The sequence below is a fragment of the Alligator mississippiensis genome, chromosome 3 (assembly GCF_030867095.1).
Source record: "Alligator mississippiensis isolate rAllMis1 chromosome 3, rAllMis1, whole genome shotgun sequence".
Classification (NCBI taxonomy): Eukaryota; Metazoa; Chordata; order Crocodylia; family Alligatoridae; genus Alligator; species Alligator mississippiensis.
The window spans coordinates 250,730,204-250,749,569 of NC_081826.1; the positions used below are offsets into that span (position 1 = coordinate 250,730,204).

General features: G+C 43.6%; 1 protein-coding gene across 1 annotated transcript in view; it reads right to left on the reverse strand.

Annotated features, from left to right (window-relative positions):
* MSH3 (mutS homolog 3) overlaps positions 1–19,366 on the reverse strand; it is a 224,174-nt gene that overhangs the window by 83,669 nt on the left and 121,139 nt on the right. The window contains exons 14-15 of the mRNA XM_059725070.1: positions 16,797–16,984; positions 6,461–6,629 (exon numbers count right to left, since the gene is read on the reverse strand). Coding sequence (XP_059581053.1) covers positions 6,461–6,629; positions 16,797–16,984 — 357 coding nt within the window. The remainder of the gene's footprint in view (positions 1–6,460; positions 6,630–16,796; positions 16,985–19,366) is intronic.

The following is a 19,366-nucleotide window of genomic DNA, read 5'->3' on the forward strand; positions in this document are numbered from 1 at the left end:
GGACTAGATTTGTCTTATGCCTCATTTGCGTATCAATTTTTGGAGGATCCCAGGACTCCTGACAAGAACACACAGTTCCAGTCATGAGGGAGGGTTAATTACCACATGGATCCTTTGAGAGGGGTACCTGGAGTACATGCACATACTGAGCACTGCTGAGTTTTGGGATCACTATGGCTTGAAATGCTGTTGACTCTGCTGGGACCCAGCTCAATGAAGTATATGGTAAATCATGAGCCTTCTGGCTTTGGACTAGTATCATCCATAGTTTGTATTATATATAAGTGGATGCCAAAGTGCTACTTAAAAGTATGTTTAGGGACTACCTGTGCTAAAACTTGCAGCAGTTTCAAAAAAGGTAAAATGCATCAAATCTGGGGGGAACTAAATCTACAGGTACTATATATAAATTACTGCAACCACGTTTCTTTCAAGGTCATTTTTTCCAAATTTGTTCCTAACTTCCATTAGCTCAGGGAAAACAGGGTCTGGCAGTAAGGAAGAGGGAAAGGGGCTACAGGGGGAAGAAGTTGTGGGGGACTACCTGACCCCTTAGATTTTCTTTTCCTGCTGTAGCAGTGGGAAGGAGATAAATTCAAGACAAACCTCCAATAATTAGATTCTATACCTGGAAAATTATAACAAATTTATAAATTTTCCATTTATAAAATCTAATTACTGCGGGGGGGGGGGGTTATAATCTGGGTTGTCTTGTATTTGAGTAAATATGGTACTTACATTTACCAGTCTGAAAGAGGAAGATGTAAAACCTGAAGAAGGAAGAAGTTAGACTGCAGAAAAGCAGTGCAAGATGCACAGGATTATCAGCAGTGATTCTGGTTTTCTCTGCTTAAAAATCCCAAATACTCCAATTAAAAAATCTCAAATCCACATTTTTCTGCAATTAAAATGAAACATCACTATATATAAAGATATCAATTAAACACAATGTCTTACTGATGTATTTACTGTTTTAAAACTATTTGGAAGTCTACCACTGCCTCAATCATTATAATAAAATAAATTATAACAACTATATATTTTGGCATTTGATTTTGTTTTGTTTTTTATCATGGCAAATCAGATCTCCCCCTGCCCCCTTCGCTCACCAGGATGCAGGTCCAGCTGTGGCTGTGTCCATCCCCAAAGTCCCGATATGTGGAGCTGAGGAGGCTCGATATGCCGGTGCCCTGCTCCTGTCATTGCCGCTCAACTCCCCACACACAGCCCCCGGCCCTCCCAGTGTCCCTCACTCACCACCCACTCCACTCCCAGCAGGTGAGGAATAGGGTGTGTGTGTGTGGGGGGGGGGGGGAGGTGTGTGGGCACAGGTGACACATCTAAGGGGCAGGGAGGCATGTTGCCCCCTCCCCCCCAGATTCCTGCGCCCACAGTGGAACGTAGGGCTGCAGTCAAGCTGGACCAGCTCCAGACAGGATCCACCTCTGCAGCCCAACGGGTGGGCCCAAGCGCAGGAGAGAACACCATGCTGCCATGGTCACCAAGCTGAGGTGCTCAAGCTGAGGTTGCCTGACAGTAACAGGGGCAAAACTCTGTGCTACAGTCACCTTGGTGGCCATAGTGGCATGGCATTCCCTGCAACCCCAGGTCCTACCCTCTGAGCCATGGAGGCAGCTCCTGGCCAGAGCTGGTCTGGTTCATCTGCAGTCCCGTGTTCCACTGTGGATGCAGAAAACTCAGTGGCCATGTCCCCTACTATCATGTCACTTTGACCACTACAATCCCCTCCACCACCTTGCCTATGACCCCCTGTTCCCTCCAATGCATTGCCTGTGCCCCCTCTCCACCCTTTCCCATAGACTTACCTGGAGGGAGCTGCTTTCCACTGCTACCCAGCTGCCACGTGCACAAGGTGACTCCTGCATCCTGCTCCCTCCAGCCCCAAGCAGCCCCTTGCAGGCTGGAACTGTGCCAGCCTGAAAGGGGAAACCAATGGTTTCCCACATTTTTCCCCCTGCTTGGAGACCAGATCTAAGATGTCTGAGAAGCAGAACAATTATTCCTGCAGAGAAAGAGAGGGAGCCTGGCAGAACAGGAGGATAGGCAACCCTTAGAAAGATAACCCTGAGGCAATGCCAACCTTTACAATTACTGTAAGCACTAAATTGTACCCAATTTTGACTTTACATGCTTAGTCCTTTTTGCCCATATCCATCTCCTAATACAGACCTTATTCTTATTTTCTAGCCCTGTTAGAGACAGAATTTAAATACAGCTCTCAAAATGGTTTTTTATAGGCAATTAAGTCAAGTCCAAAGACTTGTTCCTTACTTTCAAGGCACTTAAGAGGCCTAAACCTAGGATTTCTAAAAGATCACCTTAACCTCCAGGATAAAGACTGTGGTGGACCACTTATTTCCTCAGGCACAGTGGAACTTTCTACCATAAGAAAAACTGATCTGTGAGGGAGACAAAGCTGTCCTGAAAACTGATCCAAGACCATGAAATTAATTCCCATGGGAACTATCACAAAGTGAACAACCTCCCACTTCAAGTATAAAGTATAATTTTCAACACTGCCTTCTCCAAGTAGCAGGTGCATTTAAAAACAAAACAAAACAAAACAAAACCTGCTTATGCAGGGGGTCGGACTTGATGATCTATTGAGGTCCCTTCCGACCCTAACATCTATGAATCTATGAAAACAAAAGAAAACAACACAACCCCCCCAAAAACAAAGCACACGTACTGCACACACAGTTCTCCGATTGGGAAAAGGAGGGGAGAAAGAACGTGACATTGCCTGAGCCACTACTGAGGGATGCCCAGATAGCAGCATGATCAGGGTGGAACAAGACCTGAATAGATGAGTACTGATCTCAAAAGCATGAGAGAGAATTTCTGTGCTTTCAGAAGATGAAGGTAAGAAAAACTGCGGGGCTGGGAATGATGCCAGTTCTCATAGCCTCTACCTGTCACTATTCTTTGCTTCTTTTGTAAACGAAGCTGTAAAGGTTGGCAATCTGAATGCATCCACAGAGAAGGAGGGGAAGAGAGAGAAATCAAGGCAGCTAGAACAACTTGCTGTTCTCTAGCTACTTATGAGCAGGGATCCGGGTTTTCCGTTTCCCATGGAAAAACAGAGAAAACACAAATTTCTCCTCTTAGCAGAGAAATCCACAGATTCCCTGCTTTTGCAAACAGCTTGCAGGCTGGCTGAGCTCCAGCCAGCAAGAACTGTTTGCAAACAGGGCAGGAAACCCCCAGCCCTGCCCAGAGTCAGCCATGGCTCCGCTTAGCTCAGTTCAGCCTCACTTTTCTTCTGGAACCTGAGGTAAGTGGGGCTTGCAGGGGGCTGGGGATCCCTCTGGCAGGGCTGGGGGTTGCAGATTATGGCTGGGGGGGATTGGCAGGGCTGCAGGGGAGCCAGGAGCTGGCCCCGCCCCCACCCACCCAGGTGGCAGCAGTGGGGAAGCTGGCTCCATGCAGCTTCTGCTGCAGCTGCCTGCTGTGGTGGGTAGAGAACTGCAGACTTGGGTCCCTGGCCCCATAGCCCTGGCAGCTGGGAGCCCCTCTGGCAGGCCTGGGGGGCAAGGGCTGTGGGTGGGGGGCAAGAGGCATGAGTAGGGCAGGGGTGCTGTTGTGGGGGCAGTGAGAGTCACCAGCAGGGCTGGGGGGGCTTTGGGTGCAGTGAGGGTCACCAGCAGTATTGTGGGGGCTTTGGGGGCAGTGAGAGGCACCAGCAGGGTTGGGGGGTGCTGCAGGGGGCTTTTAATTTTAATAATGGATTTTGGGGGTTTTGTCAGAGAATTTTCAATTTTTCATCAGGAAATTTGTGATTTTTTTTTTTTTTTAATCAGAGAAAACCAGGATCCCTGCTTATGAGGAAGGCAGCTGTTTTCTCTGCCCCCCTTCCCCTCCCCAGTCACCCTTCCCTCCCCAACTCCTGCCTTGCTGAGTGGGCCAATGAACCAATGCATGCTAACTCCTTCACAATGTGACCTGAAAAGATTTGTTCACAGCATTTTTCCAATTATGCCTTTTAAAGTTAGTCCACCACATTCCTCTCTGTACATCACACTGTTCTCTCCTCCCCAACCACCAGCTCCATAGCCCCATCATCTTTGTTACCCTTGCCCATTGTCTGCTCATATCAGTTCATTTCAATCTGTTTTTTCCACCTACCAGCCTAAATCAAGATGCCAGGTTCACATGATTTCTTCAAGACATTTGCTTCAGCACTAGCCTTCCTTATTTTTTCCAACTGCTGTACCCATCTCCATAATAACCTGCACTCTTTCATACTGATATTCCTAACCAAGTGGCCATTCTCTGTTCCCTTATCTCACCATACCTTGTGTTGCTGTCTCTGGAATGCTCAGCTCCCTGTCAACAAGGTCACAACCTAAATACCACCTCTTCAAATCTTGCTCCCTTCAACTCCTGTACAATACTAGATCCTCTGACACTGCCTTTGCATCTGCCCTTTCCTACACTAGCCTCTCCTCTCACACTACCTACCTTCTTCTCTCCTGTTGAAGTCACTCATCTGCCCTGCTTCCCTGTTTATTTTCTTTGATCTTCAGTTGTTCTTCTACACACATACTCCACAACTTCAACTTTCATGTTGACAATTTTTCCAACCCCTCGGCTGCATGTTTCAACATCTTTATTTCGTCATTACACCCAAAACTTTCACCACTAGAAAACTTTGTCATCAAACATTACTCTTCCTTCAATCCCTATTCCTGATCATCACCTTTCAGCACTACCTATCAGCCCACTCTTCACACTGGGTCAATTTGGCTTTTCCATGACTTCCAGTCCATTGACGTTGGTGATTCCTGTCTGCTCTTAAACCTCTCTTCTCTTCCTTCCACTGACTCTACTCCTCCTTTACTTTTTTTCTTAATCTCTCATGCCTCGTTGGCTTTTCCTGTATCAATATAAGCATGTGCTTGCCTCATCCTCTTCTGAATTTGACACTATTCACTCCAACTATTGCCCCATGACCTTCACTTTTTCTTCTCTACTTACATTAACACAATTTACATTTTGGTGTGAGATGCATCTTCTCCTGTCATCCTAGACAGTCTCTGATACGGTTTCTAACTCTCATTCTCCACTAAAATTGCACTCAGTCTAGAAAGACTGTTCCCTAACCAAGGCTCAGCATCCTCCCCGTTCTGCCAAGCTGCCTTCAGCAGTTAGCCATATTCCTCCTCTTGAAATCTTGTCTTTTCTTGGCTCAATACAACTCTATTCTATTCTTGTTCTTTTGTTACTTCTAATCACTCACTCAGCATCTTTCAGAAGACCCACCTCATCCTTTCTACTTCAACTTTTGACAGGGATTCACAGAGTTCTATAACTGATCTCTTTTCTCTCTTCTCTCTCCATTTTAGCATTAATCTCACCCAAAAACATAAATTCAACTCCCAACTCCAACCTGACAACTCAAAAATCTACCTTGTTACTGCAAACCTGTCTCCTGTACAAGCTCAGATCTTACCCAGTGTCTCTTTCCTTCATATGTATAACTAGGCATCAGTTCAAACTGAATTTGGCTATAATACAGCCTTGCTCCCCTGCTCTGATGAGTCTATCATATCAGCTGCTAATACCCATTTGTTAAATTTTCAAAGTTGTGAGTTCTTCCATACTATCCCTCATACTTGGAAGGGGATCCCACAAAGCTGCTTACTTATCCTCCTTTGTATACCTCTTTACACTCTTTAGCACGATGCTTACAAAACAGTTGTCAATGCTAAGACAACCTGAAAACTGATAACACTGTCTAGGCCCAATGAACAATATTGTCTCTTTGTTTGTTTGTACACCCTGATAGTCTGTCCATGTCTATCTGCTGTCTCTTGTGTTAGACTGTAAACTCTAGTGCAGAGACATCTTTTTATTTTACACTTGTAGAACATCTGTTTATCACCTAGCATAGTGGGCTCCTGGTGCACTGAATACAAACACATGCACCTAGGTGCACCACCACAGGATGGGAGACGAGAGGGCCATATAAGTTTGAATCAGTTCTTCAAATATTACTGTCCTTTTCTGTACAAATTTCAGTGCTGCATTTCCTGATTCACTAAAAATATAGCAATCAGAAACATTCTTAAGACGAGGATTCTTAATGCAACCACATAATAGGCTTATACATGTAAAAATATAGCAAATGGAAGAAAAGTATTGTTGAAACAAACTAAAAAGCACTAAAAGTAATTTCCACCCACCCCTGAAAATCCCAAAAGTAACTGCAGGGACAGAAGATTAATATTCATAGTCAATAAAACAAAAAGTGGTGATACTTGAGTAATGCTATTCAAAAAATACAAGATGACAAAACTGTGTACCAGCTGCACTCTTCTCTCAACTAGAACTATATCTATTTAATGCTATAGATTACTCAATCTTATATTAATTAAATGTGCATTAATTTAATGTACACTCATCCACAAAAGAAACATCCAGGTGATATATATTTTACCTCCTGTCCTGATACTGTAACATAATCTGCAGAAGCATTCTTTATTAATCTACGTATTTCTTGCAGATGTAACTGGATCTGGGACAGTACATCCTGGATCTCCTCCTTTCTCTTCCTGATGGTAGGAAAGTCTGTAAGGTCCTTGAACAATTGGGTTTTATCTCCAGTTCTAGTTATAGTATAAAAAGAGAGAGAGAGAAAGAGAGAAAGATGTTTATCCCATAATTGTAAAGTTTTGATACAAGTTTAGAATTGTTTTTATTTAACACAGACCCCTGTCTTTCTCCATTTATAATATAGGAAGACATTAACTTAACTTTTCTATTTGGTTGTTCATACATCAGAAAGACAACCATACAGGTCTTGTAAATTGGTTAGACATTTATACTATAACATGCATACAGTCACCAGGATGACTATTATGGAATCAAAGTGCCTCCTTCACTCAGCTTGGGCCTAGCAGGGCAGGCTTTGGGAGCACAGGGGAGACGAACTCCATCCCTTTTTGCTTCATTACCTTACCTCAACAGAGCCCACAGCTACAATTACAAGGAAACCCTATTCATCCCCAGATTGGATCCTATCTATATTTTAGATTATGTGATTATGTCATGGCTGTGAAATTTGATATCTGAAGAGAAAAAGCCCAAGGCTGTTTACAAATGATAAAAGTTAAAGTAGCTTAAAAAATTTGTTGCATCAATCCAACATCCTTTTCCATGAAAATGAAACTAGAACTAGAGCCAGCAGTCATGCAGATAAACATTGAAATGAGCTCTGATTCCCAATTACATATGCATATTATATAAGAGAAAGTAAAGTCAGCATTTTAAAATACAATACTAATTTTTAGAAACAATTTTTGTTCTGATTAGATCTGCTTCCATGGGAATGAGAAGAAAAAGACAGCTGCTAGCCAGCCACCGAGTGTGAAAACTGTCACTGCCATGCGCTAGCTGCCTACTGAAATCTAAAAGTACCAGTTTCCGAAAAAAAAAAGCCAAAAAGCCAGCTGCAGATATATTAGACTTTCCAGAGTTCTGTATTTCGCATTACTTTTTAATGGGATTTTGTAAATGTACATATACACAGCATAATAAAAACAAAACCCACACCCCAATGTTTATATGTATATACACATATACACATGTACATATACATGGTGAACTGTGAAAGGGATTTTATTGATGTATATATGAAATTGGTACAGAACTTTTAAGTGCATAACAAAAATGTTGCACTCTGGTGCATGCAAGTACTATCTGTTTATACTCTATTTTACAGAATTTCAAATTTTACACTTAATATTTTATCAATGACACTTTTTGCTTCTCTCCACCTACAATATCAAGTTGTCTAAGGCATCATGGACACAGTGACAAAAAAATAAGAACTAATTTTTAAAATTTCTAACTACACTAGCCTTTCCATCAATCAGGAATCATTAAGTCTGATGTTTCATAACCTGCCAGGATTGCTAACGTATCCACAGAAGCCTGTATTTATGCAGACAACATTGAAATGAGTCCTGATTTCCAATTACATAAATATGCATATTAGTTGTCCAATGAGACATGGAAAATATTTTTATCCATTGCAACAACAGATATTGATAGTCCCATGTCTCGTAACATTTCTTAATTCCTGATAAGATGAAAAGACTTTATTTACAGAAAAGTTATTTTACTTTATTTATAATCTCTCTGAGCAAAGAGACTTATTCTATAATTAACAGATGTGATACAAATGTAATACAACTATGATATAAATATACAACAAATAAATATATATGGTGTACTCATTTAAGCGTATAGCCTCAGAACTGAAAAAAATACTTATCAGAACATAGTGCAAATGATCAGTGCCCCTTAAGTGCCCAGCACTGTGATACTAACAGACTCAGAATTTACTAGAACTCCTAATTTTCAAAACCTCTAAAAGCAGTTCCAACAGTGCCTCGAACATGAGGAGAGCTAGTCAGTTTTGAACCTCCTACCAATACAACAGTGATAGGGCTCTACTTAGGCAGCATTGGTTACAACAGTACTAGCAGCTCTGAAATTGATTCACGGGTGCACCAATAAAGAGCTTCTTGGCAGATACTGATAGACGATTATTCACTAGGCATATCAGCCAATACCTCTTTATAGGAGCACAGCCAGACAGAGTAGAGAGCAGCTCCCTGAGGGTAAATCTGTGGAAAGGAAGGGGCACTGGTGGAGGGTGGGGGCGATAGAAGTCAGGACTGGAAAAGGGCTAACGTGGTCCCCATTTTCAAAAAGGGGAGGAAGGAGGACCCGGGCAACTATAGGCCGGTCAGTCTCACCTCCATCCTTGGTAAAGTATTTGAAAAAATTATCAAGGCTCACATTTGTGAGAGCCCAGCAGGACAAATTATGCTGAGGGGAAACCAGCATGGGTTTGTGGCGGGCAGATCGTGCCTAACCAACCTAGTCTCTTTCTATGACCAGGTTACGAAACGCCTGGACACAGGAGGAGGGGTGGATGTCGTATACTTGGACTTCAGGAAGGCCTTCAATACGGTATCCCACCCCATACTGGTGAACAAATTAAGAGGCTGTGATGTGGATGACTGCACAGTCCGGTGGGTGGCGAATTGGCTAGAGGGTCGCACCCAAAGAGTCGTGGTAGATGGGTCGGTCTCGACCTGGAAGGGTGTGGGCAGTGGGGTCCCGCAGGGTTCGGTCCTTGGACCGATACTCTTTAATGTCTTCATCAGCGACTTGGACGTGGGAGTGAAATGTACTCTGTCCAAGTTTGCAGATGTCACAAAGCTATGGGGAGAAGTGGACACGCCGGAGGGCAGGGAACAGCTGCAGGCAGACCTGGATAGGCTGGACAAGTGGGCAGAAAACAACAGGATGCAGTTCAACAAGGAGAAATGCAAAGTGCACCTAGGGAGGAAAAATGTCCAGCACACCTACAGCCTAGGGAATGACCTGCTGGGTGGCACGGAGGTGGAAAGGGATCTTGGAGTCCTAGTGGACTCCAAGATGAACATGAGCCGGCAGTGTGACGAAGCCATCAGAAAAGCCAATGGCACTTTATCGTGCATCAGCAGATGCATGACAAATAGGTCCAGGGAGGTGATACTTCCCCTCTATAGGGCGTTGGTCAGACCGCAGTTGGAGTACTGCGTGCAATTCTGGGCGCCACACTTCAAGAAGGATGCGGATAACCTGGAGAGGGTACAGCGAAGGGCAACTCGTATGGTCAAGGGCCTGCAGACCAAGTCCTACGAGGACAGACTAGAGAAACTGGACCTTTTCAGCCTCCGCAAGAGAAGGTTGAGAGGCGACCTTGTGGCTGCCTATAAGTTCATCACGGGGGCACAGAAGGGAATTGGTGAGGATTTGTTCACCAAGGCGCCCCCGGGGGTTACAAGAAGCAATGGCCACAAGCTAGCAGAGAGCAGATTTAGACTGGACATTAGGAAGAACTTCTTCACAGTTCGAGTGGCCAAGGTCTGGAACGGGCTCCCAAGGGAGGTGGTGCTCTCCCCTACCCTGGGGGTCTTCAAGAGGAGGTTAGACGAGTATCTAGCTGGGGTCATCTAGACCCAGCACTCTTTCCTGCTTATGCAGGGGGTCGGACTTGATGATCTATTGAGGTCCCTTCCGACCCTAACATCTATGAATCTATGAATCTATAAGTCGTAATGGTGAGGGAGGGAGTGGGGCAGAGGCAAGGGGTGCTGCCAGCCAAGGCAGTGAATGAGACCCGGGGCCAGGGCAGGGAGCAGGACAGAGCCACAGGTGGTTCATCCAGGGGATCAGCATCCCAGCACTTAAAAAAGGCAGCTGGAGCGTTTGAACTAAAGCTTGTCAAATGAGCCTTAGTTCAAGTGCTGTCGCCACCATCTGTAAGTGCAGGGATGCAGAACCAAGCAGGGCACGGGTAGAGGCAAGCTGCCCACTGTGGACTCAAGGCTCTCCACCCTGCTGCCTTTCCTCGAGGAGCCACATACTGGCCGCACATCCCGTGTAGCTCCCGGGGCAAAGGCAGCAGGGTAGAAAGCCCTGAGCCCACAGAGGGTAGCCTGCCTCAGCCCCATGCACAAATCCAGGGGGGGCACATGCCCCCTCCATTCCTTCCCTGGGGGTGTGTGCAGAAGCAGGGAGCTGCCCCCCTCCCCCCTTGAATGAGCCATCTGCAACTCTGTCCTGCTCCACACCCTGGCCCCAGGTCCCATTCACTGCCCTGGCTAGCCAGCACCCTCAGCCCCACTCCCTCCCTCACCATGGGAGGTCTCGATCTGCCCCTGCACATGTCCCTTCCCTCCCCCATGCCACTTTTCCTCCTCAGACTTACCTGCAGGGCACTGCTCTCCAATCTGCTCAGCTGCATTCCTGGCCACATGCATGCTGCAGTGTCCAGGGGCCCTGGCCAGAAGGCATATTATATTTATTGGTGACATTATCGGTTATACCGGCCAAAAAAAACCTGATAGCCAATAATGTTAATTTTACTTTAATTGATGTCAATCTGATATGGCACTGATATATTGGTGCACCTCTACTTCTAATAGCCATTCTTCAACCTTCGCTGTTTCTGACAATATTAAAAGGAGTACAGTTACGTTACTAGGTAGACAGTAGGGTTGAAATGCACTATGTACATAAAGGTTAGATACAGACATTGCATTTTTACCAATGTAAGTGGGCAGAAACCAGTCTATACCTGTAACAGAACAGAGTATGGCACACAGATTGAAAATGGCAAAACCCAATCTAAGATTTGTCCTCCACCTTCCCCCGCCAAAGGGTAAACGTGTGTTCTGTTCACTACTGATCTAAACTACATGGTTTACAGATAACCATATATCTTAGATCGATTCCCCATCAGGCTTTTAGAATGCCTTTACCTAGGCATAGTGGTAAAAGCACTAAACCAATATACAGATAACCAGAGGTTTGTTTTTTTTTTACAATTTGAGATGGGCATAATCTAATGTGGTTAAGAGAACTATGCACTTCTCTAGTATGCATACAAGTGAAGTGTGCTGTATACTTTTACGACACTTGCAAAGCACCTCAAAACAAATTAAGTAAGGTTGGCAGAATCATCCATATTTTACTACTAAGGAAATACTACTGAAGTTTATGTAAAATTTGGCCAAGGCCACACAGTAAATTTTGTAAGGAGCCAGATACATATAACTGGAAGACACCCAGTTATATGTTCAGTAATTCTGAATCAGGGCACTGTTAGATCCTTTTAAGGGTGCTGTGGGGTGTTAGGCAATATTAGCAAACACCTACAAATGATTCATAATATAACATGTAAAGATTTCAAATAGGAAGCTGTAGGTTCAAAAATGTTCTGCCCTGTTGTGGTCTTTCTAAATTCTTTACCACTGAAGATCTGCTCTGTTATTTTTCTGTAGTTAAAAACTGAGTGAAAGCTAACATTTTCAGAGGGATGCCTTGAATTTAATTGAAGGGTTATCGTCGGTCTAAAAGGGTGAAAACCACTGGTCTATTTAATATATACAGAATCATAGAAAAACAGGGCTGGAAGGGACCTCCAGAGGTCATCCAAGCCAACCCTTCTACTCAAGGCAGGATCACCCCTATTTAAATCTTTCCAATCAAGTGTTTGCCTAACCAGCAACCAGCCTAAAAACTGTCAAGAGTGGAGATTCCACAACCTCTTTAAGTAATGTTCCAATGCTTAACTAGCCTCCTACTTATAGCATGGTCATATGTTCAACACTAAACTAAAGCTGGACATTATTAAGGCTGCAAAGTCAAGAATCAAAATGCAAAGGAACCTGCAACTGTAATTGACCTCCTTGTGCCAACATTATAGCCACATGGGTATGCTATATTGATCTGCATCAGCTGCCTCCTAGCCCAGAAGCTGAATCAACCCATTTGTGTTTGTCTGAAGGAGCACTGCAAAGATAAACTGTCAGCCTGCCCCTAAGCTAATTTGCCCCCAGCCACCATGCCATGCAGATGCAATGTCACTTCCAGTTTAGGAGGTAGCATGGAGTGCTTTTGGGTGCTGTGGCTTGACAAGATCACTTTACTATGTAGACAAAAGCTGTGAGAAAGTCTTTAATGATTATATGATTTCATAAAATGTTTTAGATATCTGCTGCCTTTGATCTTGCCCCTGTTACTGCTGCATAGATCATGTTCCTAAACACTGTCACTCCCAGGCTCCTAAGACTCTTCCCTCATGAGCTCCTGGCCTTGCTCCCTCCTGCCCTGCACTGATTCTGAAGAACAGAAGATGTAAGGAGACAGTCTTCTAGCATCTGCCTCCCTTCTCCATGCTGGAGCCAGAAGGGAGGGATATAGAGACAACAGGAGAAAGATCTTCCCTGATTGCAGTATTTGTGTCTGATAGGAAAAACTTCAGAGACAAATCCTCCTTAATTCCTTGCAAGCTCAACTGCTCTATAGGGACGATGCATAACAATCCAGTCATTACACAGAAGTTGTGAGACTATACAACCTGCTCAGCACAGATGGGATCTTCAGAGAATATAGCTCCAAACTCCAATGAGTCCCTACTGAGCATTCACAAACTGAGATTTTTCAAAGGCTTATAAGGTTTATGAGGTTACAGAGATTTTGGATAGTTGACATGACTGCAGTTCTTTCATGGATGGGTATAACTTGTTCAGAAAGAAGAGCTGGGGGTGGGGAAAGGAGGAGGTGTTGCCTCATATATAAGAGATGTACGTGTGTTTTGAGATGCAGTATGAAGTGGAAAGTAGGCTTGTTGCAAGCCTCTGGGTAAAGGTCAGAGGGAAGAAAGTAGTAGGGGCATGTCATGGTAGGTGTCTGCTATATGCCATCAAACCAGGAGGAGGAAGTGGATCAGGCCTTCCTTAGAAAATTGGTGGAAGTTTCCAGATCACAGGACCTGGTTCACTAGAGTTTAATTATCAGGACATCAGTTAAGACAGAAATACAGAAGTATTTGAACTTTTTGACACAGATGGCAGAGAGGCCAAATAAGAGGAAGCTCTTCTTGACTTACTGCTCACAAAAGGAACTGGTTGAGAATGTGAGGTGGTGAAACTTGGATGACAGCAACCACTAAAATGGTAGAATTCAAAACCCTAAAGTAAGGAAGGAGACCAGCAGAATAAAGACAGTGGACTTCAGGAAAGCAGACTTTAACAAACTCAGGGAACTGGTGGGCAGGATTCCCTAGTAAGTCTGAGGGGAAAAGGAGTCCCAAAGAGCTGTAATTTAAGGAGACCCTATACCCAGTACTTCAAGGAGCAGAACGTTTTCAAGGGGGCAAATGTGTGACAAACTTCTGCCTGCACCAAAAAAGGAATCCTACAGGAAGTGGAAGCTTAGTTATATCACTATGGAAGTATATAAGAGTATTGCACAGGCATGCAGGGAGAAAATTAGGAAAGTCAAGGCACAGTGAGTTGCAGCTAGTAAGAGATGCATCAAGCAATGAAATGGGATTCTACAAGTATGTCAAAAGAAAGAGGAAAAACAGAGAATAAGTCTTGTTTGGAATCCAGAAAGCAATCTAGTTACAGATGATTTAGTGAAATGTGATGTATTTACTCAAATACAAGGCAGGGTTTCCCCCCACCCATCAGCATGGGGGGGAGGGGGAGAAGTCCCTCATCCTACATTTGCTTACAAGAAGACTGCATTAAACACACTGTCTATCTTTGAACTGCTGCAAAGAGCAGCATGTGCTCAGTAATGGAAACAAACTCTGACACTGATTAAATGCTGCCCACACTCAGCATGACTATAAAGTAGATGGCCCATATTGGGCAAACGTGCGTGGGAGCCTATCACAAGGTTATGTTAATGCAACCCATCTGACTAAGGTATATGGTAGTGCCCACTGAGTGCAGCCCCCTTCAGCACCAACTCTTTTTCAAGTACCATGGTGAGCCGTTACACTGCATACAATTTGACTTCTTCACTCCCACCGTTGAGCTGTATTTTTCTTTCCCTTTTCAAACGATTCCCGTTTCTTTGCCAGCCTTAAATGTCTGGCAAACATCACCAAACAGGACCCCAAACAGTTCATCCAGAATCCCTCTGTCACCCCCCACTCTCTGCCTGGCACATATAATTAATGTGGCCCTGTCCTCCATGAGATGGAGCCAGACCAGGCTGCCCTATGCCTCATCTGCATATCAATTTTTGGAGGATCCCAGGACTCATGACAAGAACACCCAAGTTTCAGTCATGAGTAGGAGCTAATAAACACATGGAGCCTTTGGGAGAGGGTTTGGGGGTTATCTGGAGTACACACACACAAACTAAGAAGTGTATGAACAACCGTATAGGTAATTTCAAAGCCTCTGGCTCTGAAGAACTCGCAGAGGTTGGGTGAGGTCCTTGATGACTGGAAAAGAGCAAATATATAGGATCCAGGAAATTACAGGCCTGTCAGGAGCTCAATAACCTAGAAAGGTTATGGAGCAGGTCCCTCAAGAAATCTATTGTGAAGCACCTGGAGGAAAACAACGCAATCAGGAATAGCCAGCATGGATTCACCAAGAGCAGTTATGATGGACCAACCTGATTTCCTTCTATGAAAAAGGTGACAGGCTCTGCAGACAGGGGGGAGAGCAGTGGACGAATATATACCCTGACTTTAGCAAGGATGTTGACAGTGTCACAACATTCTCATTAATAAGCTAAGGAAATACAGACTAGATGAAAAGATTATAAAATGGATATATAACTGGCTGGATTATCATGCTCAAGAAGTAGTCATCAATAGATCAATGTCTACTTGGAAGGAAGTATCACATGGGGCACTCCAGGAGTCTGTCCTGAGTCCAGTATTGTGTAACATCATCATTAATGATATGCACAATGGGATTGGGCGCACACAGGAAATTTGTGGACACCAAGTTGGCTGGCATCGCAGACCACCAAGACACCAAGTTGGCTGGAGTTGCAGACACTCTGGAGGGTAGGGGTGGGATCCAAAACAGCCTGGACAGACTAGAGAAATGGTCCACAATCAATCAGATGAGATTCAACAAGGACAAATGCAAAGTCCTACACTTGGGATGGAATAACTGCATGCATAAATACAAACTGGCGATTGACTGGCTAAAATGCAGTAATATAGATAAAGCCCTGGGGGTTACAGTAGACCATAAACTGAATATGAGCCAGCAGTGTGCTCTGGTTGCAAAAACAGCAGCACACTAGGATGTATTAACAGGAGTGTCACTTGGAAATCAAGAAAAATGATTTTTAAGTGACACTACTGCTTTATTTGGCACTGGTGAGGTTTCCTCACCTGGAGTAGTACCCAGGTTGGGGCCTCATACTTCAAGGAGGATGTAGATAGTTTGGAAAGAGTCCAGTGCAGAGCAGGGGCTGGGAGGCTGGACTTACGAGGAAAGGTTGAAAGAACTAGGGTTATTTAGTCCAGAGAGAAGACTAAAGACGGATTTGGTGACTATCTTCAAATACCTGAAGGGATTACAGCAGGGGTGGGCAGTTATTTTGGGTGGAGGGCCGTTTACTGAGTTTTGGCAAGCCATTGAGGGCCACATGACAGGCAGCCAGGGGCAGATAAATATTAACTTTCCAAATTTTTAGGGGCCCTGTGGGCCAGCTAGAATAGCCTAGAGGGTCGCATCCAGCCCGTGGGCCGCATTTTGCCTACCCCTGGATTACAGAGCAGATGGAGATGGGTTTTTCCTTTGTGGCCACAGGGTACAGAAGTATGAGCAATGACTTCAAGATGCAGCGGAGGAAATTTACACTGGAGCTTAGGAGGAACTTTCTGACTATGAGGGTGGTCAAGCATTGGAACAGGATACCTAGACAAGCTGTGTAATCTCAGCTGTGAAATTTTCAAAAGTGGATTAGATAAACACTTTGCTGAGGTGGTTCAGTCAGGGATGATCCTGCTTTAGGCCGGGGGCTATACCAGATGACCTCATAAGGTACTTTCCAGCCCTGCTTTCCTATAATCCTAAAATGGCCAAACTTTACTAAATTTTCAGGGTAATAGTAAAAAGACACAATTTTGGCATCACGGCAACCTATTTGGAAATTTCAAATCCCTATTCTAAAGCATGAAGCTTCTCAACAAGGATGTAAAAATTAACATGGACAAATTAACATTATCAGAAACAGCTGAACGGTTTTGGTGAAAATTCTAGACTGCATTTCAGCCAAATTATATGACACTAAAAAGATAATTTTATAGGGAAACTGTGAGGAAATCTTAACTACACACAGATCTGCCAATGTAATATAATGTATTACATCAAGGAGGAATATTCAGTCCGAGACACTAACAAGCAAGAAAGCCTTTTTTTTTTTTTTTTTTTTTTACTTACTTGGCTGCTTCTTCATTAAGGATCTTTAAATATTTTTTCATTGGGTGGAGCAGTTCAGGGATTTCCAACAGGGCATTCTGCAGTAAGGGAGCTTTCACATGGGAGCGTATGGCTGGAACCAGTGCTTCAATTTCTGCCTCTACACGAGACAGAGTGCTGACTATCAAGAAGAACTCTTGGGTCGAACACTGAAAGTGGAAAAAGTTTCAGTGTAAACCAGTGGTCCTCAATCTTGGTATGGAAATGCCCAGCTAGGCCATAGGAAAGGGTAAATAAAAAAGTACATGCATCAACTAAAGCAAGGAGGGGCAGGGAAGGGGAAACCGAGTCCCTACACCAAGTGTAGGCTGGCCTATTCATGTCAGACAGACTCTAGGCTGAAAGAAAACATTGACAGATGATGAATATAGCCTGAAATCATATGTTCTGAGACATGTCAGCTGTTCCACTCATCTCAATGGATATTCTCATTCTCCCTCCCCAACATAAGCTCTATGATCCTGTGTCATGCATTGACCATGCCTGTTCACGATCTCTCCTCCCTGTTTCAGCACTTGTCTGGTGTTTTCAACATCCATCCCAGAGAGCCAGGACTTCCCATTTGCCAACACATATGAGTGGGGGAGAAAGAACAGCAGCAGTGAATAGGACTCAGAGATTCCAGATCTAGATAAAAGCAACTCCCCCATTAATCCTACCAGTCTTATGCCACCCTCCCAGAGCCCCCCTCCTCCTAAACCTAATCCACCCTATCACCCATTTAACATTCATTCCTATTTATCTGTTCCCCTACAACATCTTCTTTCTACTGTCACAAAACTTTCTCCCCTAGTCTCCCAATGCCCATGTACTCAGATTCCAAACCCCCACATTCTCTACCTCTGCACCAAAGTTATAAGACTATTAACATATTATGAGAACCATATTTGAGGACGTGTGTATCAGGAACTCCTTTTTAACTGCATTTACTCTACAGTTAAGGATTCATAACTACATTATCTTAACCGACTTTCACTTTCTGGCAGACTGTTCACCCACCCTCCCTCCCTGTCTCTCCCGTGTTGAGGCAACTAAGTGAAATGCTCCAAAATAGCACCTCATTTAAAGAGGTATTATTTTAGAGTGCTTCAGCTACTTTAGGAACATTTCAAAGGGTGTGTACATTGTTATAGCTGTCCATATACTTAGTAGGAACTAATGTTGTCACTATAATGTACTACGGCAAATGATGATGAAGAAGCGAGTGTCACCACACTCATATGTCAGAAGCATGAGGGCCAGAAAGCCAACAACAGGCAGAATGGTCAACGTCAATAAGACCTTGGGTGTCCAAAGGAGGGCTGTAAGGGCATTTATGGGTGATGTAGTTGTTTGTCTGAATCTGATCCCTACAGCTGCAGCCAGTGTCACTGGAAAGGCCCCAAGAGTGCATGCTCGCCTTAAAACTATGGCAAATAAACACATGCAAAATAAAAACCTGTAACTCGCTATCTGAAATTTGCTGTTATGTTAGTAAGAAAATGGAAGTTTTTGTATAGATTATTTCCAAAGAGAGATGGTAGTCTCTTGGATCTCTTCAAGGTACCTGATGGTATGGTTTGATACCTGTGAACATATCTTGCCACCAGACAAAGACCCTGACCAAAAAAAATGATATAGCAATGAGACTGATTCAGAAGGACAGATAATACAATTTACATTTTGAGAACTTTTTGAAACAATGAGGTGATTGTTCTTTCAGATTCATAAGACTAGATACATCTACATGAGATGCCTTAATGCGTTTTGGACTGTTCTACTGCGCATTAGTGCAACACAGCAAAAACGATGCTAATGTGCAGTAGAATCAGTCAATTGGGCATTAAGCATCACAAAAAAAGTTTGCCTTTGCTACTGCACATTAGTGCAGCTACTGCGCCTTTATCTAGGACCTCATATTAGAGGTACTAAACTTAACGTGCAGTAGCAAAGGCACATTAATGAAATGTGTAGATATGCCCACTTATAGGGAGAAAGCACCTATTATCATCTTCCTGCCATTACTGGATTGATGGTATATTTTCTGTTTTTGTCCAGTATTTACCTCCTTAACATCCTAAAAAATACTGTTTTTACAATTTCCCTTAACTTAGTTTAATCCATACAACCTTAACTTTATTGTATGGAAGTTCTGTCTGATGTTTGACCTCAATTTTCGTTTTTTAAACTAACCCCAAAGCTTCTAGCTTCTTTTGTATAAGACTAGGTAATTCCTTTGCTTCCTTTCTGTTAACATCCCACAAATATATGTAAACATTAGGCTTTCCTTTAATCATCATTTTAACCAAACTATAATCTTTTAATCTTTCCTTGTAAATCTGTCTACCCAGCCTCCTAAAAACCCCTGCATTTGCTGCAGTTTATCAACATCTTCCTGATAACATGTTACTTTCTTACTCCATCCTATCAAGGGACTGACCACAAAATAGGACTAAAAAGACAGACTAAACAAATAATAAATTTATGCATGGAACCATACATAAAGGATCCCTAATGACTCATTAATACACAACTAGGTAGAGCAACTATGC